This window comes from Sporothrix brasiliensis, assembly GCF_000820605.1.
Source record: "Sporothrix brasiliensis 5110 chromosome Unknown Cont17, whole genome shotgun sequence".
NCBI classification, from domain to species: Eukaryota; Fungi; Ascomycota; class Sordariomycetes; order Ophiostomatales; family Ophiostomataceae; genus Sporothrix; species Sporothrix brasiliensis.
In genome coordinates, this window is record NW_024467136.1 from 239,387 (window position 1) to 260,937 (window position 21,551).

Sequence of the window (21,551 nt, forward strand, 5' to 3'; positions counted from 1 at the left end):
ATGGACGATTTTGTACCCCCGCCGCCACGACCGCCGCCGTTGCTGCCGCCCGCGTCCCTTCACCATCTCTGCACTCACGGCTACATCGGCCTCAACCTGCCTCACCACCTCGCCCAGCAATACGAACAGCTGCTCGCCGCCTCCGATGCCTTCTTTGCCCAACCTCTCGCAGCCAAGCTGCCCTACCGTCCGGCCAACGACAAACCACCGGGCCACCTTGGCCCGCCCTCCAGCCCCACGAACACCGAGCGCGGCTACACACACCTGGACGGCGAAAAGGAGTACCTGACCCTGCGCAAAAGCATGACACATCTGCCACCGGGAATTTACGATGCCGCCGCACCTGTTTGGCACGACACGGCGCACCTGCTGCACCGCATTCTGGGCGACATTGGCGTGTACCTTGGGTTAGGCCCAACGGCCTGGGACGGCGTGGTGGCAGACAGTCTGGAGCCGGGCGACGGTGTGTACTATAGCGATGCCGTCATTGCTGCGGCCGAAGCCGAACACAGCGACGGAAAAGGAGAGGGGGAAGGGCAGGGGAAAGGCAGCGTGGACGAGGATGGCGACGATGAGCCTGTCGGCGGCAGTCCACCAAAAAGAGTGTCACACCACCCACGCGATGACCCCCCGACTCTGTTGCGTTTGTTCCGCTACGAACCGGGAGGCGGCGGTGCGGAGCAGCACCGCGACCTGGGCCTTTTGACTATCTGTGTGTGTTGGGGCAAGGGCCTGCAAGTGAAGCCCCAACCGCCAGGGCCATTGGCACCACCGCAGTCGGCTGACGACGGCGGCCCGACATTGGCTCCTCCATCTGCTCCTCCACCTGCCCCTGACTGGGTCGACGCGCCTCAGGTCACCGTTATGACAGGCGATACCTTGCGCGTCCTCAGCAGCAACCGCATTCCATCGGCCATTCACAGGGTCGTCGTTGACCCAAAGGAAGCGGCCGCGGCGGCAGAAGCGAGGACTGGTGGGGGTACAGTCGACACGCCTCCCGGCGAGAGCCGCCGTAGCATCGTGTTTGCGCTGCGTGCCACAACCGCCGGCGACATTGCCCTGTCCGACTTTGGCGGCTTCGGCAGCATCGGCGCCCGAGAGCTGTACGACAACATCCGCAAGTCGCGCGTCAACATCAATGCAGACAAGGACCGGCGTGCCTTGATGCGTGCCGAGTATCAAAGAGTCAAAGGGATCAAGGCGGAAAAGAGAGGGGACAATGAAAATGAAAATGAAACGAGCACCGACGGTGACCGGACATTTACGCAAGACAAGGGTGAGTCGATGGACGGTGACACAACCATCGAAGGTGAGATTACTGGCGTGGCGTGAGAGACACGGTCGAGGTGCCGCGCTTGTGATAGGAAGACCCGTGAGGCACGTTTTTATGAAGCAGTGATACATCGCTGTTCGACAAAAAGTTGGGTGCCAAAGAAGGCAGACTTGCTAAGAATACGGACTGGTGCAACGCTCTCAAATTAAACAGAAACGGAGTAAATGAGACAAGATGAATCGACGAGTGTATAATTTGCCAACACCTGGCGCCGGCTCAGTTGTGATATGAAAACAAATGGCAAAATAAAATAGTCATTGTAATCCCTTTGCCGCTGGTAAGCTACCGCACGCCATAATTTCCCCTTACAGAATGCCACAAATATCAGAAATGTTTCCAAGACAACGCAGTAAAACCAGGCAAACGAATCGAGTCAAAAAAAAAAAAAAAAAAAAAAAAAAAAAACCACAAACACAACGATCTGCCCACGACATCTGAAGTCCAATGTCCCGACTCAACCAATCACGTGGTCTACCCATTTCATCCACTCGGGGTCGTTGCACAGCACGTCCATCGACGTCTTCGGCAAGGTGACGAGGAGCTCGTGTGTGGGCGAGAGGGCCTTGGCCGGAAGAATCAAAGCTCCGCTCATGTTCCACATCCCCTGCAGCCTTCGGATTACCTCTGGAGTGGAATCACCCTTGATGCCCGGGATGTTCCATTTTGTGTCCGCACCAAAAAATCGCCACGTGTTGAAGCCCAAGTCCTGCGGCGTCCGGGGGTCAAATCGGAGACCGACAAAGCGCGGGTCCGAGACGCGGCTGAATAGCTCGGTACGGTCAGAGACAAAATCGTCGTCCACACCCGCAATCGTCTTCTCGATCGTGAAGACGAGCTTGGCCAGGTCGGACGGGCTGCTTGAAGCACGCGAGAGGATGCTGTCCTTGGTCGGTAGCTGCGTCACGGCAATGGCCGTGGCATTGCCAAAGTAAGTCGGTTTGAGGTCGTGCAGCGCCCGGCTCTTCCAGTTCACCATTGTCTGTAGAAGGGCGATGCCGTCAACCTCTGGACTATGTGGCATGTACTGCGTGGCATCGCACAGCCGGGCTTTTGAGATGTGCGCCCACGTCAGACCAGCGAGGCAGGTGTAGTTAGAAGGAAGATTAAACACCGGGGTAGATTGACCGCTGGTTCTCGTCTTGGATTCGTCACTCAACCTCCCATCTGTGCTGCTAATTCCATTTCGGCTGGTTATGGCCGGTTTGCCGGCACCAAACACAGAGCAACGTAGTTGGCTGAGACGGGCGTTGTCAAAAACAAATATCTTGCCGATCTTGGTGATGTCCGCCATGGGAACGCCGCCCGGTCTGAAATTTGGCGTCGTTGGACCAACTGGCTGGTCGAGGATCTGGTACTCTGGCACCTTTTGGAGAAGCTCGTTAAGCCGGCTTCCGACCTTGTCATTGGTATTGGACTCATTGGCAAATGGGACGTTAAGATGCTTGGTCGACGGAGCTTCAAATGTAAGCCCGCGTGTCTGCTGAGAAAACATGTCAAGGAAAATGCGTTTGCAGTCCCCATCTGCAAAGGCATGGCAGAAGTAGACGACTAGGAAGAGGCCACCAGGAATTGTGAATGCCTTTACAACTGAGACGGGCACGCCTGGCTGGCCTTCGGCCAACTGACACAACAGTAAAAACTGCGGATGAACAAATGCGCCGGGAGGAAACTCAGCAGACTTGAGCTCGTCGTAGGAGTCATAGGGAAACTCTTTGGGAACACCCTCAACCGAAAACGGAATTGTGCTGTTCTGCCCAGAAATATGGTACACACTTCCATTCTCGCGCACCTCAAGCGTACCGGCGAGGTCAGGCCGGTGTAGTGCAACACGGGCTAGGCTATCTGCGATATGCTTCATCGCCGCATCAGTTTGTGTGTTGTCGAACGGGAAGCATAGAGCGATGCTCATGTATCCTCTCATTGCAACTTGGTCCCAGCCGGACAGCCGCGTCGCTGTACGCTCCTTTTGTGCCATGGTGACGTTTGGCAGTGGTGAGGTTGTAGCCGGGAGAGTTGTAGTTTGTGATGTCACAGATCCTGGCTTCACTGAAACACGAAGTAATAATCGTCGTCTAGACCAAGAACGAGTTGAGCTGCTAGAAGTATATGGCCAAGGTTGCGGACCGGGCAATCGATTTTGGGCGTCTTTTGAAAGAAAGCAAAGTGGCGGACGAGGCCACCGGATAGGGCAAACAGACAAGAGCCTCTTCCACCGGTGTGCGGTTAAGTTTGGCTCGTTGGCAGACCTCGAAGGTGGCTTTGAAGTATCGTCACTCGTCCGCTCGTGTTTGTGATGCTGCTCAAGACAGTCACTGGGAGAAGGTGATAGTGCCATGGTAGGGCAGTATATATATAGATAGATAGATACTTTTGGGCAGAGAGCACAGAGTGATCACCACGACTGAGTGTACACGACGTTAAGTGAGTGACGAAGCGAGGGAAGTGACGAGGGTAGTGACGAGGTGTGTGAGATGTGTTGTTGGTTGGAAACTGCAAAGAACTAGTCAAGAGACAAAGCACCTTAGTCTTGTTTCCAAAATAGGGGGCCTCCTGGTTAATGGAAGTATGCAGTCGGAGGGCTGAGAGAGATCAGATAAATAAATGCGATAAAACAAGAGAGGAAGTCGTCCCGTTTAGAGCGAACCCTGACCTGAGACAATGTATTCTGGGAGCCTTCGGTGTTCTCTCTGTGCAACGACGATAGAAAGGACAGCTTTTGAGCTGGCAGCTTTAACACTTAACATGAATGCACCATGAAAAGAGGTTGCTTAAAACAAGGGGCAATTCGCCAGGAGCACCATGGAGTGCCAGGAACAAACTAACAATGAAACTGTAGACGACCGCAAGCGAAATAAAGGAGACGCAGGTGCAGAGGTGTAAGTATACAGACACTGTTTGGGGGTGAGCCGTAGAACAAAAAGACTGGGCGAAGAAGGGAAAGAAGATAGAGAAACACCACGGAATGAAAACAGCGACCAAAAACAATCCCGTTCGACGAAACTAAGAAACACTTGAAAGGATTGTAGCTCAAACTTCGTGGGAAAATGTTGTAGGAGAAATAACGAACAGCGTCTATTCGGCAAGGAGCCCCAGGTATGGTATGAAAATCTAAACGGGGCTTTGAATTCTGTTGGTGGAGGAAAGTGAGAAAATATGGCAACGCTGAAGAAGGGAATAGATAGAAAGTAACAAGGTATCGGAAGAGGAGAAATGACTAAGGTTAAGAACAACACCGTAAACGCAAAGCAGAAAGAAAGCAAAGCACCTTGATTCAAGCGCCCGTTGACATCACATTCAGAGCGGATGGGCAGGTGATCGTCAGTCTGCACTAGCCCAATTAAATCCGATCCTAGAGCCAGGCAAGGGTAGCTAGACTGCAATAGTCGCAGCTGAATATACTTGTACATACTTTAGGAACTCGAAAGAAAGATGCAAGGGTGTAGGGCAAGTCGACTTGATTTTGACCTGTTAGGAAAACTGTCCCTTTGGGAACTTCCTCGAAGTCGGCCGAGGTCGTTTCGTATTCGTTTCTCTCGCTATCCGTATCATTCCCAAGACACTGATGGGATTTGATTTTGTACTCTGGAGCCCGGCCCCCGTCTTGATATCCGTGCTACTGCGTATGCTCTTTTTCGCACAAGTGACGGCACTCACGGAAGTGAACCGATTTACCGCATCCTGTTTTGTCACCGTGAGTCTCGACGGGGCTCATGGACCAGCACATCAGGAAGGGCCGGAGCAATAAGAAAATGTAGAGATATAAAATGACTCCCGACAGGTTGTAGGTTGTGGAGTGGGTTCTGGGTAGGTGTGGCATACGATAAAAGACTGCGATATAGTGCTCTATCCGCTGAGTGCCATGAAGAGGGATTCTAACCCGTTTGTCGAAAGGCACAGGGTTCTGGAGATGTCCAGAATAGGCAGCCCCAGCTCCGGCTGGGCTTTATCAGACGAACTTGGGAGGATGCGAAATAATAAAAGCGACAAGGGTTAGTAAATTCGGCTTAGGGAGTTTCTTGCGTCGACATAGCGCTTTGGGCGTACTATACGCACGATGAAGCGGATTCCAGTCTTTCGAATGCGATTGGAGAGAATATAAGTTTGTATTCCATGCTCATGATGCCTTCCAAGTGGACGATCGAGATACTGTTTTCCAAGAAAGGGGTGGATAGCTGTGGCTGCGAGTTGCGAAACAGAGACAAACGAAGGAAGGCCCCAATGGTCTTTGACTGGAGGACGAATAGGGACGTGCAGCCGGCACCGCCGCTATTCAGCCGCGCGCAGCGCCGGGGACAGGGGGTGCTGTAACAGAGGCATGTAAGATTTCGACCAACCTGCGCTGGGACTCGTGTGACTGCCTTGAGAACGGAGCACACATTTGGCTGTGCTCACTGCTAGCTTTTTTAAAAATAAAAAATAAAAATAAATCAAGCCTGTCCTTGGCTGAAAGATTGTGAGAAGGATGGCGCGGGTGTGGTCCGCTCCAACCAGAGAGAGGCGAAGGCTGTCATTGGCCAAGGGTGTATAAGTGAACGGAAAAGAGGTTGCAACGGGGGCGAGATTGGCTGCGGGAAGTGGGCAGCGGAGAGAAACCTGGTGATGGATGTACGTCGTAATACGTCGTATCACTTTGAATGTTTCAGAGAGTACAAAAAAAGGAAGTGAAAAAGGAAGCGGTAAGGGGGCACAGAGGCAGAGGGAGGAAGCTGAAGATGCATTGGGAAAGGGAGGGGGGGGGGGAGAGCGGAGGTAAGACAACTTGAGAAGGAAAGAAGAAACGCGGCGGGGGTGTGGGAAGCCCGGAGGAAAAGGAAGTCACGCCAAATTACTTTTCCGAGTATTTCGTAAAATAGAATCGTCGCGCAAGGAACGGAAGGCGCCATCCCAAAGGAGCAAAGCGACGACAAATGACCACACAACAAAGGCACAATGAGAGGAAAGCGCAACCAGCAGACTCGCACACCTCCACGGCGCAGTTCAGAAAGAGGAAAGAGCGAGGCAACTCCATGTCAGAATAGAGCAGGTACATGCACGCCCACATTAGTAGAGGCGGTCGGCTCAACGGTGCAGGAGCGATTGGTTGACCGTTTGAGAAGTAATTGCTCCGTAGAAGTATGACGCTTAAAACGCACATCCCAAGGCAGGCGCGTCCGACGTGCATACCTGATGTCTCGCTTGCCTTCCCCTGGGCTTTGTTTCCCAACCGTCGGACGTCATAAGTGTGTCTTGATGTGTGTCCTGATTTGTGTCCCGACTTTGTGTCCCGACTTTGTGTCCCGACTTTGTGTCCCGACTTTGTGTCCCGACTTTGTGTCCCGACTTTGTGTCCCGACTTTGTGTCCTGGTTTCCTCTCATTCCCACCACCTTCATTCGCTTATTTTTCCGATTTCTGACGAGCACGCCTCACTTTTCTCCCAGAGTCGGACGTATTCTTGCCCTGCATCGCGCAGCCCCAATTTTGCCGCCGTTGCTTGCACCAGAGTCATCCACGTTGTGGCTCCGCAATTGGCAAGCTGAACGTCTTAGCTGACCGCGACGCCGTTGAAGGTGGCAGGTCGATGGAGCCTACCAAAGCATTACATGTGGTATTTCACTCTCACAGTACTTTTTACCAAATGCCTTTGTCCATCCTCTGGGGGCCAGCAAACGTTGTTGTCGTCAGCTTGTACCACGATTGTTCCTCTCCTCACCGTGTCTTCGTTTCTCCCTGAATTTCTTGGCCAATGTTAACAATTGTCACATTTATCCACTCTGGCAACGCGCATCCTCCTACAAACAACGAAGTAGCCTGGACCCCATTCCCGTTTCCCCTAGTGCCCTCAACGGCAAAGCGGGCTGGCCCAGGCCGTGCTTCTGACCATGTGTCTAGCACTAGTGCTGCCGTCCGGGTTGGTGCCCGTCCAGCGCCTTGCTAACCGCCTACAAGGGTGTCGGACGCAGATCCGAGAGGTCCTCTGTCCACCAGTGTTCAGTTCTCATATGGGGGAGGTCCAGGTGTCCTGCTGCACGTCTCCACCAGAACGAGAACGAGTCAGGGAGGTAAGATACACGATGACTGGCAGTTCCGTGATACGGAGGGCCGCCGGTTGAAAATATTACTTTGGGCAAAAGCCGGTGTGGGGACATCTTGTGCATGCATGCAACACAGTCTTGACAAAAGGGCAGATTACAGAAAGCAACAGCACCCCGGTTCCCTACGGAGTACCCTTTTCCCGTTGCTTTCTTCACCTCCTCACGCCATTACAATCATGGCCGAAGCACTGGGCACATCGGATGCTACGTTGGAGAGCCCGTAGTACGAACGGGCAAGACGTGAAATTACGACCGGGCAGACGTATGCTCAACCAGGAAATGGGAAATGGAACCCTGCTAGTTTGGCCTGCACTATCGACAGGGCCTGGGTTTGGGCGGCTTGATAGAACACGGACCTTGCGGCACCAACAGACTTGGAAACCCTTTATGGGAAAACAACCCGTCGACGAAAGTTGGGTGGCATGATGCAAATTCTCTAGCATATATGCCGGTGATACAGATAGACACGGGGCACGCTCTGCACACAATTAGACTTGCACCCGCCATCTCTGCAGCAACTTTGGTGAGCACAACATGGGCAGCCAAGGTCGGCATCAAACGTCCCAGGCCTGGCCCACCTGGGACACGGGGATTTTCACGCTTGACCAGAAAGTGAAGCGCCATGACGCCACCAACTCCCTCTATTGGCTACAAAAGCGGACGCCACCAGTTATCGTTCACCACTGTGTTGAATGTCTGGAGTACAACGCCTGGATACAGAGATTGGTGTTAACTCTTTTTTTCACCTAGGCCGCTGCAAGTGACAAGTCAGAATACTCCGTACGTGGCCAGATGTTCTCAATACTCATTTGAGAGCATTGTTTTCATGGCACCGTCACAATACCGGGCGAACAACAATGGGATGCCCCGTCCGCTTCATAAGATGGGGCAGGAAAATGTCGGCCAGGCCAGGCTCGATCCTGACCGCACCACCCGGGCTATTGCCATCCCCCCCCCCCCCAATATGTATCATATGTCTCATGTGATATGTCCATCTCTGGTCAAAGGCTACCCAAAAAAGTATTCATGATGCTTGTTTCCCACTTCGTCGTGCGACTTACTGACGTGTGTGGTAGAAGGCATTCTTACGCTTATTGGTGCTACCAATTTCCCGTCTTCCTTCCTTCTTCTCCCGATACGGAGTACTATGACAAGAAGGCACACACCTTGTCTGAGTCCCTTCCCGTTTGCTCCTTTGGGTCGTACACTCTCATGGTCCGATGTTGTGTCGCTGGATGGAGCCTGCGTTGTCCCAACAGACACGCATACGTGTCTTGCGTCAAGGTAAGTCACTGTTGAGCGTAATGCAGGCTTGTTGGTCCATGGGGGCGCAAACATGTCAGTTACAGGCGGCACGTCAACTTTTCAAATATGGTGTTGCAGGATAATGAGTATTTACAAGAAGATACTCAAAGACAGCACAATACGACGTACGTACTCCGTACATAACGTAGTCGCAGAACATTATCCCGCCTGCTGCCAAAATTACGACTTGACCCTTAGGGGGGTTGTCCTTGGCGCCGTTCACAGGCCTGACCCCACACCGTCGCATATTTGCATCTGAACAACACACCGCTCTGGAGGTGTGTTTTTAACGGCATCTTAAACATCCCCAACCTCTAAGACACAAGTTTATCTCAAGCCTCTAAGATATTGAAACGTCACAAAATCGGTGATGCCCATCCCACTGCAGGCTACTTATGTTACATCATACAATGTACAATGCCTTCCCATTATGTTTCTGTTTCGCTGTCACGCTTCTGATCACTCACCGACAAATGGCTTGCCAGCAGTGGACTGAATAATAGCCAGCGTCGGTTTTGCGGCGGCGCCTCCTGCACCCCGAACCAACAAGGCACAGATGCGCAAAGGACCCTTTGTTCTGGCAAATGAGGAACGCAGAACGCAGTACTACCTCCACCAGACGTTGCTGTTTTCTTTCCTTTTTCCCACATCGGGCCTCAAGTTGTTTTCTTTTTCCTCGTTTTCTAAAACTCGCCTTCAGCTGGAAGTGAGACGTTTCCATCTGATTGCGGGCTAAGGCTGAGTGAGGCTCCGGTTCGGACAGCATGCACTGGCTCTTACGCGGGATAGCCGAGAAAAACTAAATGTCGATGGATGGGAAGACGTTTCCTGATGCTCAGCCCCCGTGGGAGTGGCACCAAAACAAGCGAGATTTCGCATCGTGAACCTGATAATGAGATATGTGTCCGAGACCGAAGAGGAATAGATGCACATAGGGGACAGGCCCCGAATCTAACCTGTTGCTGCAATGTTTTGCCAAGAGATCTCGAAATATCCACGACTTAATGGTCCTTACCCATTACGTATTCTGTCGCTTTCCTTACTCTTCATTCATTCTGGCCCCCTCATTTTCAATGTTGCTCCCAAGCCTCACTTCACAACACCGCCTCTTTAGTCCACCACTGTTCCCCTCTTTTCACTTGAGAGCAATGTGACCCTGTGTCCATTTTTGGTCCGCTGCAGGAGATTCACCCAAGTGAAGAGTCGCCCAGACGATACTGTAAAGTAGAAAATTGCCTGGCCACCGTGGAGAAAGAAAGAAACAGGGTCCAGCGACAGCGTTAATTACAGAACTGGTCTGTTGTTTTGACGTTTGGGTCATGCTAGGTCCACTGTAGATCGAAGCATCCCATTGTCAAAATAGCGCCAACAAAATGTGTTGGTTCGCCTGTGTGCTGTGAACATATGGAAGCATGTTGATTCACATTTCCATTCTCAAATGGTTTGCCCTTGTGTCCTATTTTGTCCTCGTCCTTCCCGTTGAAACCTTGGGCTGTCTGCAAGATTATGTCCTCGGGATCGACAAAGACTGTAGAGGGTGTGTAAAAACTCAAGGCTTGCAACCCTATCCAACGAAGGTCCAGGAAACTCATGTGGTGTGACAAGGACGGGGAGGAGGGGAAAAGTGGATGGAAGGCTGGCAAGGCGATGTTGGTAAATATTTGGAAGGCTTTGCGTAAAATGGGAGCTGGGCGAGATAGAAAGGGGATAGGAGTACGGATACAGAAGCATGGCCAGGTGACCGTTAGTTTTCTCACAAAGACATTTTGGCCGCCAGGTTGCCTTGTCAGAGCGGCGGAGGAAAATGTGTCTCGTCCGCCTTTGGCAGACCGCAGACCGCGTCTTCAAAATATGGCACTATTCTTATTATTCTTTTTCCCTTTTATGCACTCTCATTTTGTTGTTTCATATGTGCAAAAAAGAAAAGGAAATCTCCCGATACAATATGTATGCTAGAGCCAAAAAAAAGGACGGGGACAAAGCATGAAAGCAGAAGTTCCTGATAAAAAAGAAAAGGGTAAGAAATGGAAAGTTTGCAAAGGAAATGAAAGCAAATCGGAAACAAGCACGTCGTAGTCCGGCAGGAGTAGAGCGGTGAAAGAAAATCGACGTTCCCGACAGCATGGCCTCAACACGACGCAGGAAGCGGACGCACAGCTGCAAGATTGAGTGGGCGAAAAGGAAGAAGAAAAGAATACCTCGTCGAAGGCACCGTAAGGCGTACGAGTCGCAGGACTTTCCATGGGTGACAAATCGCTGGGGCCCATGTCTATTGATCGCTTTAGCTTTGAAATAGACGAGCAAGAAGAGAATAGGAGATGTTGATGAAAGAAGAAGGAAAAAAGGGAAAAGAAAAAGGAGTACATTTTGTACTAATTTCCAAATTTTGGTATTGTTTTACCCCTCATTTTCTTGGAAATAATAAAACCGAAAAAGAAAGGTACACATGGACTCCGTACGACGTACGACATTGTAGAAAATAAGAGTTTCCGGATGTGCAGAAACTCGAGCTGAACATGTGGCTTACAAGGCAACGCGATAATCCGTGGAAACCATCACGTACATATGTACTCTGTATGTCGCGGTGAGTTGTGCGTCTCAAAAAAGCAACCAAACCTGTTGGTTCATTGCCAGCCGCAGAACAGACAAGCTGCCGAATCATAAAGACAGACGCAATGGGTTAACTCTTGTCCTACCAACAATTTAGCTATAAATAATGTGAACGCGGCATGGATTTTACTGAACTTTTTTTTTTTTTCATGCGTTGCGGGCTTTCTCGATTACCAGACTTTTGTTACACCACGCAAATCAAACGATGCCAGGTCGAATTGCGTGTTCATTTGTTGCTCTAGATATCCAGCTCAGGTGGTGCCAACACTGCTATATGTATGCCACCCACATTTCTCAACCAGAAATATTCAATGTGCCATTCAGCCGCAAATCACGACTGCTGGCACCAATGTACAGGCGGAACACTCCCCGGCGAATCCGCCACTGTTGTGCCTCGACGTCCCACACGCTCAGATCGCGTCGTGTCAGTGCAAAAGTCACGTCGGACGTCTCACCCGGCGATAGCGGACCGACACGGTGGAAGCCGCGTAGCTGGCGGACGGGCGAGTCGCCTCCAGCCGCTGTCTGCGTCGCCGGATCGTCTCCATTTGCGCCCGGCACACCAACGTATAGCTGGACGACTTCGGTGCCAGCTACTCGGCCAGTGTTGGTTACGCTGCACTTGACCTCGGCTATGGTGTCCCAGAGGCTCGGATGGCCACCCTGAACAACCGGTACTGACGGATCAGGGAATTTGGATGGCGTTCCAGTAGGTACCAATTCAGCGGACAGAGAACGGCTATACGAGAATGTCGTGTACGAGAGGCCAAAGCCAAAGGGAAAGCGTGGCACGAGGCCCTTGTGGTCAAATGCACGGTAATCGATGTACAAGCCCTCGTCATAGTTGTCTTCGGGAAAGTAATCGGTCGAGTAGGACGAGTTCAGCAGGTCACCGTAGTCGGCCTCGCGGCGGGCAACGGTATAGGGGAGGCGGCCTGACGGGTTAACGTCTCCGTAGAGAATGTCGGTCAGACTATGGCCCGACTCCTGGCCCGGAAGGCCGGCAAACAGGACGGCAGTCACGTTGTCATGATCAATCCAGGCGTCCACGACGCGGATGCCGGCCGAATGGACAACAACAATGGTATTGGCGCACATGCTCGCGACATTGTTGACGAGGTTGTCGCTGAAGGCGTCGCTCAGACTGGGTCGGTCGAAGCTCTCAGACGCGTAGGCATTGATGAACACGAGGCAGGCGTCAGCGTTGGCGTACGCAACCGCGGGCTTTTCGGAGAAGAAGTCCCACCGCAGAATGCCGCCGTCCTGCACAACACGCTCCTGGAGAGCCTGGAACGGCGACACAACGTACGGAGGCGATGTTCCGCCCGAGCCACCGCCTGTGATGAGCGTGCCGTTCAGCGTGTTCCAGCCAAAGTTGACCTCGTAGCCGCCACCGAAGCGGGACGGGTTGTCCCATGGTTCTGCCTTGAGGACGGCATCGTAACCATAGACACAGAGGAAACGCGGCCGCTGCAACGGGAGCGTATTGTTGACATTTTTGACCAGCACGGTGCCCGCCGCACCGATCGTGCGGATCAAGGATGCGTGGTCAGCCTGGACATCGACGATTGGGCGCCGCTGCGTGCTTGTCGGATAGATTGCCGGCGGCGAGGGGAAGGTTGCGCCGCCCATGTCCGTCTCGCCGACGTAGTGCCAGGCTGCCAGCAGCCGCGTGGCCATGTCGTCGATACGCTCGACCGTGACAGAGCCGTTGCTGACGGCCTTCAGCAGCAATCCGTCGCCCCAGTAGCCCGTGCTGTCTGGCATGGCAATGTCCAGCCCGGCGAGGGCCGACGCCACGCCCGAGTGCTGTGCGTCCCAGTCGCTTATAACAAAGCCCTCAAAGCCGAGTTCTGTCTTGAGGATGCCGTTCAAAAGCTTTGAGTTCTGGCTTGCGTACGAGTGATTGGCCCGCTGGTACGAGCACATGATGGACGCGGCGCCGGCCCGCAGCGCGTTCATAAACGGAAACACGTAGAGCTCGTGCAGCGCACGGTCGTCGACATTGGAGCTGATGCCCTCGCCGACCACATGATCGCCGCGCTGCCGCTCTGCGTCCCGGCGACGGAACTCCTGTTCGTTGAGCAGAAAGTGCTTCGGCGTGGCGATGACTCCGGCCGACTGCATGCCGCGTGTGACGGCACCGACGGCAATTCCAGACAGGTAGGGGTCGTTACCGAGTCCTTCCCAGTTGCGGCCACCGCGGGCAATGCGGCCAAGAGGGCCAGACACGGGACCAAGGGCCGCATGGACGCCTTTCCCGTAAAACTCCTGGCCGACAGCCTCGCCGTAGCGATACATGAGGTCGGCGTCAAAGGTGGCGGCCACGTGGATGCCAGCCGGAAAGCCCGATACGAACTCCTGGCCGCGGACGCCAGTTGGTGCATCCGAGAAGCAGAACGAAGGCAGACCTAGACGTGGGATGGCCAATGAGTTGCCAGCACACGGTCCGGGTTGGCCGTGGGTGAGGTTGACCTTTTCCTCGAGCGTCAACTGCTCGACCAGGGCTCTAGCCTGCTGGTAGGCCCTAGCCCAGCGTGCATCGGTGGTGCCATTCCCTTGGGCTATGCGTTGTATGGAGTGATCAGTCTATGGTTGTGCTTATGGGGTCTCATGTTGAGATATGGACTTACGTGATGGGTAGACCGGTGGGCTTAGTCCATAGTATGGTATTTCCGACGGCGGTGATGCATCGCTTATGCTGCCTCCAGCACGACAGCCTCCTGAAAGGAAGAGCACCACGTATGACAAGGGTGAGATCTTCATGACGTCCAAACCGAGAGACTTGGAAGAGATGAAGAGCAGGCCCAATACTGCGACAACAAACGTGCAAACAAGCCAAAGGATCACGCGTGCCGTAAATCCATGTCTCTGTCTGCCTAAATATGACTGGCCTTCCCTCCGAAAATGCCTGCCGCCCTTCTCCCTAGAAAGAAGATGCGATGTCTCTGTAACTTCCTCGGTTTGGCGGTGTGGTTTGCAGGATGTTCCTGGTGAGCCTACCATGGCGGCGGCGGGTAATTTGTTTCCTTCTAGATGAATTCGGTAGTGTTTTCGAATGAAGGACATTCTCGAAAAAGCCAGGGCGGATCACCTAAATGGCTGAGGGAAGAGACGGGACGACATGACGCTGAACGGCTGCTTGTTTGGCGATGCACTTTGGTCTTTATTAAGTTGTAGGATGCGGATGTTGGATGCGGCCGGTAGAATCCCGGTAGTTCTTCAGTGGCCCTGTCCGACCGCTGAGCCAATGAAACGGCCTCTGTGACGCCGGCTTTAGCGGGGGAAGCGGCTGCAGTTCCCCGGCACTGATTCCTGTTTCCTGTCAGCTCACGTCTTGGAAGTGGGCATCCTCTGCACCGATAGTTCTTTCCCTTTCCCGTGAAAGGTACAAGCGCAGCCACAGTGCACCTTCCGGTTGGCTGAGCCCATCGTTTGTGCGTCGTATGCAAAAAGTCATCATTCGACGGCGTCCCGATATCGCGGAAAGTCTGCAGGCAGTGGTTGGTGGTTTGTATGGTATACGCGCAAAACTACAACATACTGCAATGCGTAAATGTCGGCTAGCGTCCTCTGGCGTAAGTGAGTGGCGGATACCTGCACAATTACAATATCAGGAATTGCCGTGAATTTCGCTGCATGGCTGATGGTCTCTGTTCTGCACCTGCCTCGCCGGGGCGACTCTGTCAAAAGTAATCCGGACGGCAGGCGCGGGTGACTGCCCTAACATAATGGGCGATCGCGATGAACAGGCCGTGACGAGACTGAAAGGGCCAGAACGACCGCGTGACACGAAGGCCAGTCGATCCTTCCACTTCTGCTTTCATTGCCACACACGCCCATTCTCCAACTGGCAAGATGTCAAAGCAGGGGAGGCACCTGGAACTATTTTGTATTGCCTGGAGCCTGGAAACAAGGGAAATGGGTGAAACGCACATCTCACCACATACCGAAGATTGACCACAAGGCGGGTGTGATTTCCAGAGAGTCGCCTTATTTGCCGTTTTCGGTGCGAATACCCCGCACCGGTCCACGACGGACCGGACGCGCCAACTGGAAATTAGCACCAAAACGCGCTCAAACGCGCTTTTCGCGTTTTGATTTTATTTGTTTACGTTCTTGCCGTTTTCGCGAAGTCCCACGAACCAGGTTTGCTCTTTCCATTATTGACGTGCTTGTTGGGGAAAGAGGGAAGGAACTTGGAGGGACAGAAGGTCAGACAGCACGTAGTACATATACGAAGCCACATGGGGAAGGAAACGATGAGAGCATCAAAAGGAACATCTACAAGAAAAAAATGAATTCCATCCACCATCCTCCACATTTTAGCCACTTCTTCGGCAGAACTGCGCAGATTAGAGAGAGAATACGACATGCGACAGGACTCTATGTGTATCAGTTGTTACTCAGCGAGCAACCTAAAGGTACGTATTAATTACTCCGCAAGTCAGATACGCGCCTGTGTTAGGAAGTAAACTCGTAACCCAAAATTTTAAATTTCAGAAAACGCTCCGGCCATCAGAGAGATCGGCAGAAGTTGACGATGCAATACTGTGTATGGCTGGTTTGGCCTTTAGAACAATAAACGCCACCGGTACGGAGTACATAGCGTGATACTTACTTCTTAGTATTCGTACGGCACGATGCAAGCGGGCCATGAAATACGATTCCTGATGCCCTTCAATCGGGACACACAACTTGTGTTTGTTTTTGAACACCCCCCTCCCCTCCTTTACAAGACCAAAGCAATCTACTCCAGGCACAGAATGTAACCTAAGGCGGGCCACAGCTACATTTTCGGGTCAGCACCAACGAGATTGGGCCCACGCACCGGGACTTGTACAAAGTTCTCATGGAGCGAAGCTTTTGGAATTTCTCGTTTCTCACTGTTCTGTCTGCCAAAGTCAAATCTTTCTTCCCCTCGTTCGAATGGCTACCTACGTCGTAGATTTCCGATGCCCAGACCGTTGCGGTGAACGTCACGCTTATCAACCAGGAAGAGGTCTGGGCTTGGAGAAATGCCCATCTTGCAAAGACTGCGAGTTTTGCGACGGCTTCAACGGTTTTCGCTTCGACTGTCAGCAACAGCGACCAGTAAAAAGACCAGGTGAAAACAAAACACTGTCCGCTAGGAAGACTTGTCCTGGCCCAAGGTCAGAAAGATGGCCTGTATCCCTCGGGCGAGGCTAGGCCAGGCCACGCGCAACTTTAATTACCGGCCAAGATGAGCCCGTTGTTTCTTATCCTCGCATCCCGGTTCTTTCAGAAGTGCTGTTCACTGTTCACTCCCCAAAACAGTACCCTGTCAGGATTGTCATTTCTGCCCCGCTGACTATGCGGATGGCGCCGGCAGCTTGCTGGGATTTGGTCAATTATCAAACTTGTTTTTTTTTTTTTTTTTTTTTTAAAGTCACATCGTATACGGAGCATGACATAAGATGCGCAGTGCAAGAGGCCCTCTGTCGATCTGTCGACACAACGGCTGTTTGATTGAAAGGCTCTTTCGGGCATGCTTGCCCGCTCTGCGAATTGGCGGCCCCGAAATCCACACCGAAAACCAAAGGCAGGCCCAACAGAACCCGCCTATGATGCTCCACTGAGTTCCGGGGTTTTGGTTGACGGTGCGTTGCAAAGGCCTGCTTCCTTCAAACCGGAAGGCCGATAAATCCTGATACAAAAATGGGATTTTCGGGATATGAGTTATGACTGTTGCTCAGAGAAATTTCTACAACTGGTGAAGCATGTCATCGAGATCCCAACGAGCGCATGAGGACATCGATACGAGCATGAGGATATTGATCAACGAAAGCTTTGTTTGAGACACATTTCCCCTCTTGTTCGAAATGAGCATTCGCGGGTTACTTTCATACGAACAATGAGTACAGCATCCACAGACTCCGTAATCTGATTTTTACACTTATTGCACTTCCCTTCGAGCCGTTTATTTACTTGATTTTTACCCGTATCTCGGAATTTCCTTTTGTGCTGTCCTGTTTGATGCTGTGCATTGCCCCTTTTCTCTGCGTTTGTGCCATCTAGCATACAAACGGTTTTGTTCCACTCCGCAGTCGAAACGAAGTCTCCCATGGAGGCTCTCGAGGGCTCTCAACTAAAGCAATAGATGCTATTGTCAGCCGCCTGACTTCAGCTCCGAAGAACACTGTCTAAACAAACCCCCACACATCTAGACAAGGCGAGTACAAGAGCCACATCCGAGGTGACTGTCACTGGCGTCCACCCCCTATTATCTTAGTTATGAAGTCTGTAACCTCTGCTTCCACCCCCTTTCTCTGCCGCCCCGTTCCTGAAGCTTGACTTCTTTGGGACTGGTTCATGAATAGCTAACCAGGGAATAGGACGCTAAATCGCTTCTCTTGTGCGTCCCATTGGTTCGCAGAAGGCTAACCGACCCGAATGGTCAGGACCACTCGATGCGCTAAAATGGTGTTGCAGTGGGTGTTTCTCAACTGCTTTTTTTTTTTTTTTGTTGTGTGTGTGTGTGTGTGTGTGTTGCTTGCTGCCAGATCCCTAACTCATAAAGGAGTAATTTCGGTGAGAGGAACTAGAAACCAGTCACGAGCAAAATCGAAAAGGTTCACGAAAGACCGTGCATGGACCATCCTACGACGCACGGAGTGCGGAGGGCATGACAGCCTGCTTCTCCCTACAGAGCGTACAGTGTCAACACAACCCGTGGTGGAAAAACCTTGCATGGAACTTTGATAGCCGAACGAGAGACCTACGTGCAGCTACTGCACCTGCCCAACGATTCCATGCCCCCATTCACCAGCTTTACACGATAGTCTCGCGCACAAATGAGAGAACCATGAAAAAGATGGGGTGGTATGTAATTACGTCGCACATCCGTATGCATCTCGATATCGTTGGTACGAAACGTGGTGCTACAGTGACCCTAGTTTGAAAATAATCTTGGGGGGATAAAAGGCGCAATCGTGCGGTAAAAGACGATGAGGCCAAGTGCAGCATGGTCGCCTTATGTGTTAGCTGAACGCACGCAATTACAGGGGCGTACGACGTACAGTATTCCGTGCTTTGTGCACCCTTATCTGGCGTACACAGGGCTCTCAGACCTGCGTCCTAAAGGCGATAGTGTATTAGCTGGCCACTGGCCACGCTGTGTTGGTCTCGACAGTTTTTTTTTATTTTATTTTATATTTATTATATATATATTTAATTTTGTGCTCCGTAACATAGACTGGCAATAACCAATACCTGGCGTTGTGTTCGCATGGTACAGGACGTGCAATGCAGATGTGACAAAACGGAAACGTTTAGAGGACACCGTGCCCGAATACACGATAAAGTATTTACTTACCACGGGTTACCCGTGGTGGCTACGGTAATCTGACCAAGCCATGTGGCCCCCAGATGCAGAATGGCTGGGATAAGACGGGAGCACTGAGACACCATTTTACAAACTTCTCGCTTTGCGACCAACCAGATCTCGTGGGAAGGGGAACGCAGGTTGTCGTACAGCAGAAGCAGAGTCATGGCGATGCAAGCACCAAAGAATCTCAAGAAATAGGAAGCACGATGCAGGGGACGGGGCCAGTGGCCATTTCGCGTCCGGCGCAGAGCACAGAGACGCAGTGATGATACTCTGTCGGCCGTTGCGGTTATTCTTTCATGTTTTGTGTTGTATACGATCAAGATTATTGTATTTCGAAGACCAGTTGGCTGTCTGATTTGGTCACTCTCCCTTGCTTCGTACAAGCCTCCAGATGACATCAGAAGTACGCCGCAGCTGAAAGAAGCAGAGTTAGTATCCTGAAAATCACATTAGATGTCAGCAATGCTGCCAGTCCTTGCTGGTTTCCTTGGCTGAACATCTCGGACTTTTGTGCGCCGATCTTGGGCCTTTGGCATTCTTAGTGCTAATGTAAGTTGGACGCTCGTTTTTATGTTCCTTTTCTTGACATTTCGCTATCTAAAGGCGGTAAATTTTATGCACTAGGTCGGCCATAATTAGTACGCGGGTTGGCTCTGGTCATCTTCTCAACTCCCTGCGTCGAGTCTATTTGCACGCTACACTTCATATGATCTGCTTCTCTTGCTGATGGAAAGGTCTGTTGCCCATCTTGTGCTCAAAGAAGCGATATCTCGTTGCACACGAAGGAATCTGCATATTGGGTGGCCATCTTGTATGTCGTACATATTTGTTTTGCTACACGTTTTCTGTAAGTCGTCCCTTTTCACCCTTTCTTGTGTCTCGCTCTCTCCTCGGCTTTGCATTTGGTCATTGGAGCAAATGTCTTGGTCCTTAAAAGGGTACCGTCGATCCATGCGTGTCTCAAAATGCTTCCCACTTGACTACAATACAGGATTGGTTGTGTCAGTTCACAACTGTAGCTGGACTTCAGCCCGTCTGTTACTGTGTCCTGTCCATTTTCCCACTTTCGGTTGTAACTTGCTCCTTTTCTCTCGCCACTTTTGCTGCTCATCCTTGCTTTGCGGTCAAAATATCATACGTCGTAAAATAAAGATTTGCACACTCGCCGTGCTTATTTTATCGGCGAGGATGTGATGCCCAACCAAACCGGTCTGTCTTAGCATCGAGACGAAGCCTGTCTTCTTGCCAGCTGGGATACGAGTTCCCCAGATTTTACGGAGCATTACAATGATCGAGTATGAATCGTATGTGAAGCCAACGAAAATGCCCAGAACCAAATGTTGCACAAGGCGCTAGTACCTTGCGAAATTGGCCGGCGCAGCCCATCTGGGCACTCGTATTGGCCCGCTTCTCCTGCAAGCACTTTCCACCATGATAGCCTGCTTCCGTACTTGGATGGGAGGTCCAGCAAGGAATGAGAAATGGGCAACTCTGGGGGAAGGAGCGCAACTTTTTGCGTTGTCGCGGCAAGAGCGAAGAGATCGCTCCTTCCATGCGTCCCATTTACGCCCACATCACGCTTGGTGGCACATAGATGGCAGGTCCACGCCCCTCTCTCTCATATCTCGTTAGTTGCTGCACCGATCAGACCAAAAGAAAGAAACAAACGAAAACCTAACATTGCTAATATTGACCTTCGTCGAAGAGGACATCTCGAGATGCGCCCAACCTCAAAGAGAAGAAAGGTGAAAGGTTTGCCACTATGGAGCTCACCCCATATATCCAGTAGCTTCACCAACGCCGAAGAACACGAAAGACATAAAGGGGCCCATAGATCAAAATGACCAGAACCGCATGGCTGCGGGTTCCAGATATATCAAATGTCCGATGCGAGACCTATCGAAGCTCAGGAGGTTGTCGTTAGAACGTGGGAAAGTACTTTGCAGCACGCATAGCTGGAACCAAACAAGGCGACGGCAGCACGCAGCGCACACATGCCGGTCAAAATTTACGACATGGTATTTTTCTCCATGGAAAATGCTACTTGCAATGATGGTAAGCTACCCCATCTGGAGGAAGCGACAAAAGGAAAGTCCCCGGGCAAAGATAGGACGAGAGACGGGAAAATGCATGGCCCCAACTACACCATCTGGCTCGTCGTACTGATTTGACGACGACAGGCGACCTGCATCGAACATGCAGCACTAGTCGACACAGACTTTGGTCCTAAACGGGTCGAAGAAAGGGGAGAAATCAGCGACCATTGAAACACGAAACAAGCAAAAAGAAACATTTGAGAAAAGGGGAAGAGCGGAGGCGAATCGAACCATCAGAACATCGCCCCAAAACGATAGGAAAATCGACTGACTGGTCACGGCCTGTCAGATTTCCATCTCCCCACGATTTCCGCCCCTTCGTCCTCAACCACCCTCTTCCCAGCACTGTGAATGCTGCCGTTTTCGCCAGCAACCCCTGTTCGGCTGTCCTTACAGTGCATTTCAACTGTTCCTGGGGCCCGAGCGCACACCACTTTTCTGCCACCCCCTTCTTCCTTTTTATCTTAGGATTGTCCCTCTCGTGCCTCTCTTCTCCCTTGCCCCTGGAATGACCTTGAGGCGAAAGCCAATGACCGTCGCGAGGGCCCTGGCAGCTGTGGGTCACGACCAAGGTACCCCTGCTAGCACCCACTCCCGTGGTGTCTGCCAGGAACGATTAAAACGTTTTGGAAGGCATTTCGCATCTCGCTAGCCAGGGGTCATTTTTTTGGTGTGCGGATCGCGACACATACAAGACAATAAGTTCCAGCGTCCACAAGACACAGAAAGAAGCCGTGGGTGATGGACTGGCGCAGAAACCACTTCAAGCAGCGACGTACACAG

At 51.9% G+C, this 21,551-nt stretch overlaps 3 protein-coding genes across 3 annotated transcripts; 1 reads left to right on the forward strand and 2 right to left on the reverse strand.

Annotated features, from left to right (window-relative positions):
• SPBR_02838 (2og-Fe oxygenase family protein) lies at positions 1-1,332 on the forward strand (the record flags this gene model as incomplete). The annotated part of the gene is made up of 1 exon (XM_040761141.1): positions 1-1,332. One exon carries the CDS (start codon positions 1-3, stop codon positions 1,330-1,332), a length of 1,332 nt encoding a protein of 443 aa, XP_040620062.1.
• Positions 1,333-1,787: 455 nt separating this feature from the next.
• Positions 1,788-3,308, reverse strand: SPBR_02745 (anthranilate n-hydroxycinnamoyl/benzoyltransferase; the record flags this gene model as incomplete). The annotated part of the gene is made up of 1 exon (XM_040761048.1): positions 1,788-3,308. One exon carries the CDS (start codon positions 3,306-3,308, stop codon positions 1,788-1,790), a length of 1,521 nt encoding a protein of 506 aa, XP_040620063.1.
• Positions 3,309-11,615: 8,307 nt separating this feature from the next.
• SPBR_02387 (beta-glucosidase) lies at positions 11,616-14,087 on the reverse strand (the record flags this gene model as incomplete). Its single annotated transcript, XM_040760690.1, has 2 exons — positions 11,616-13,885; positions 13,955-14,087. 2 exons carry the CDS (start codon positions 14,085-14,087, stop codon positions 11,616-11,618), a joined length of 2,403 nt encoding a protein of 800 aa, XP_040620064.1.
• Positions 14,088-21,551: the final 7,464 nt, after the last annotated feature.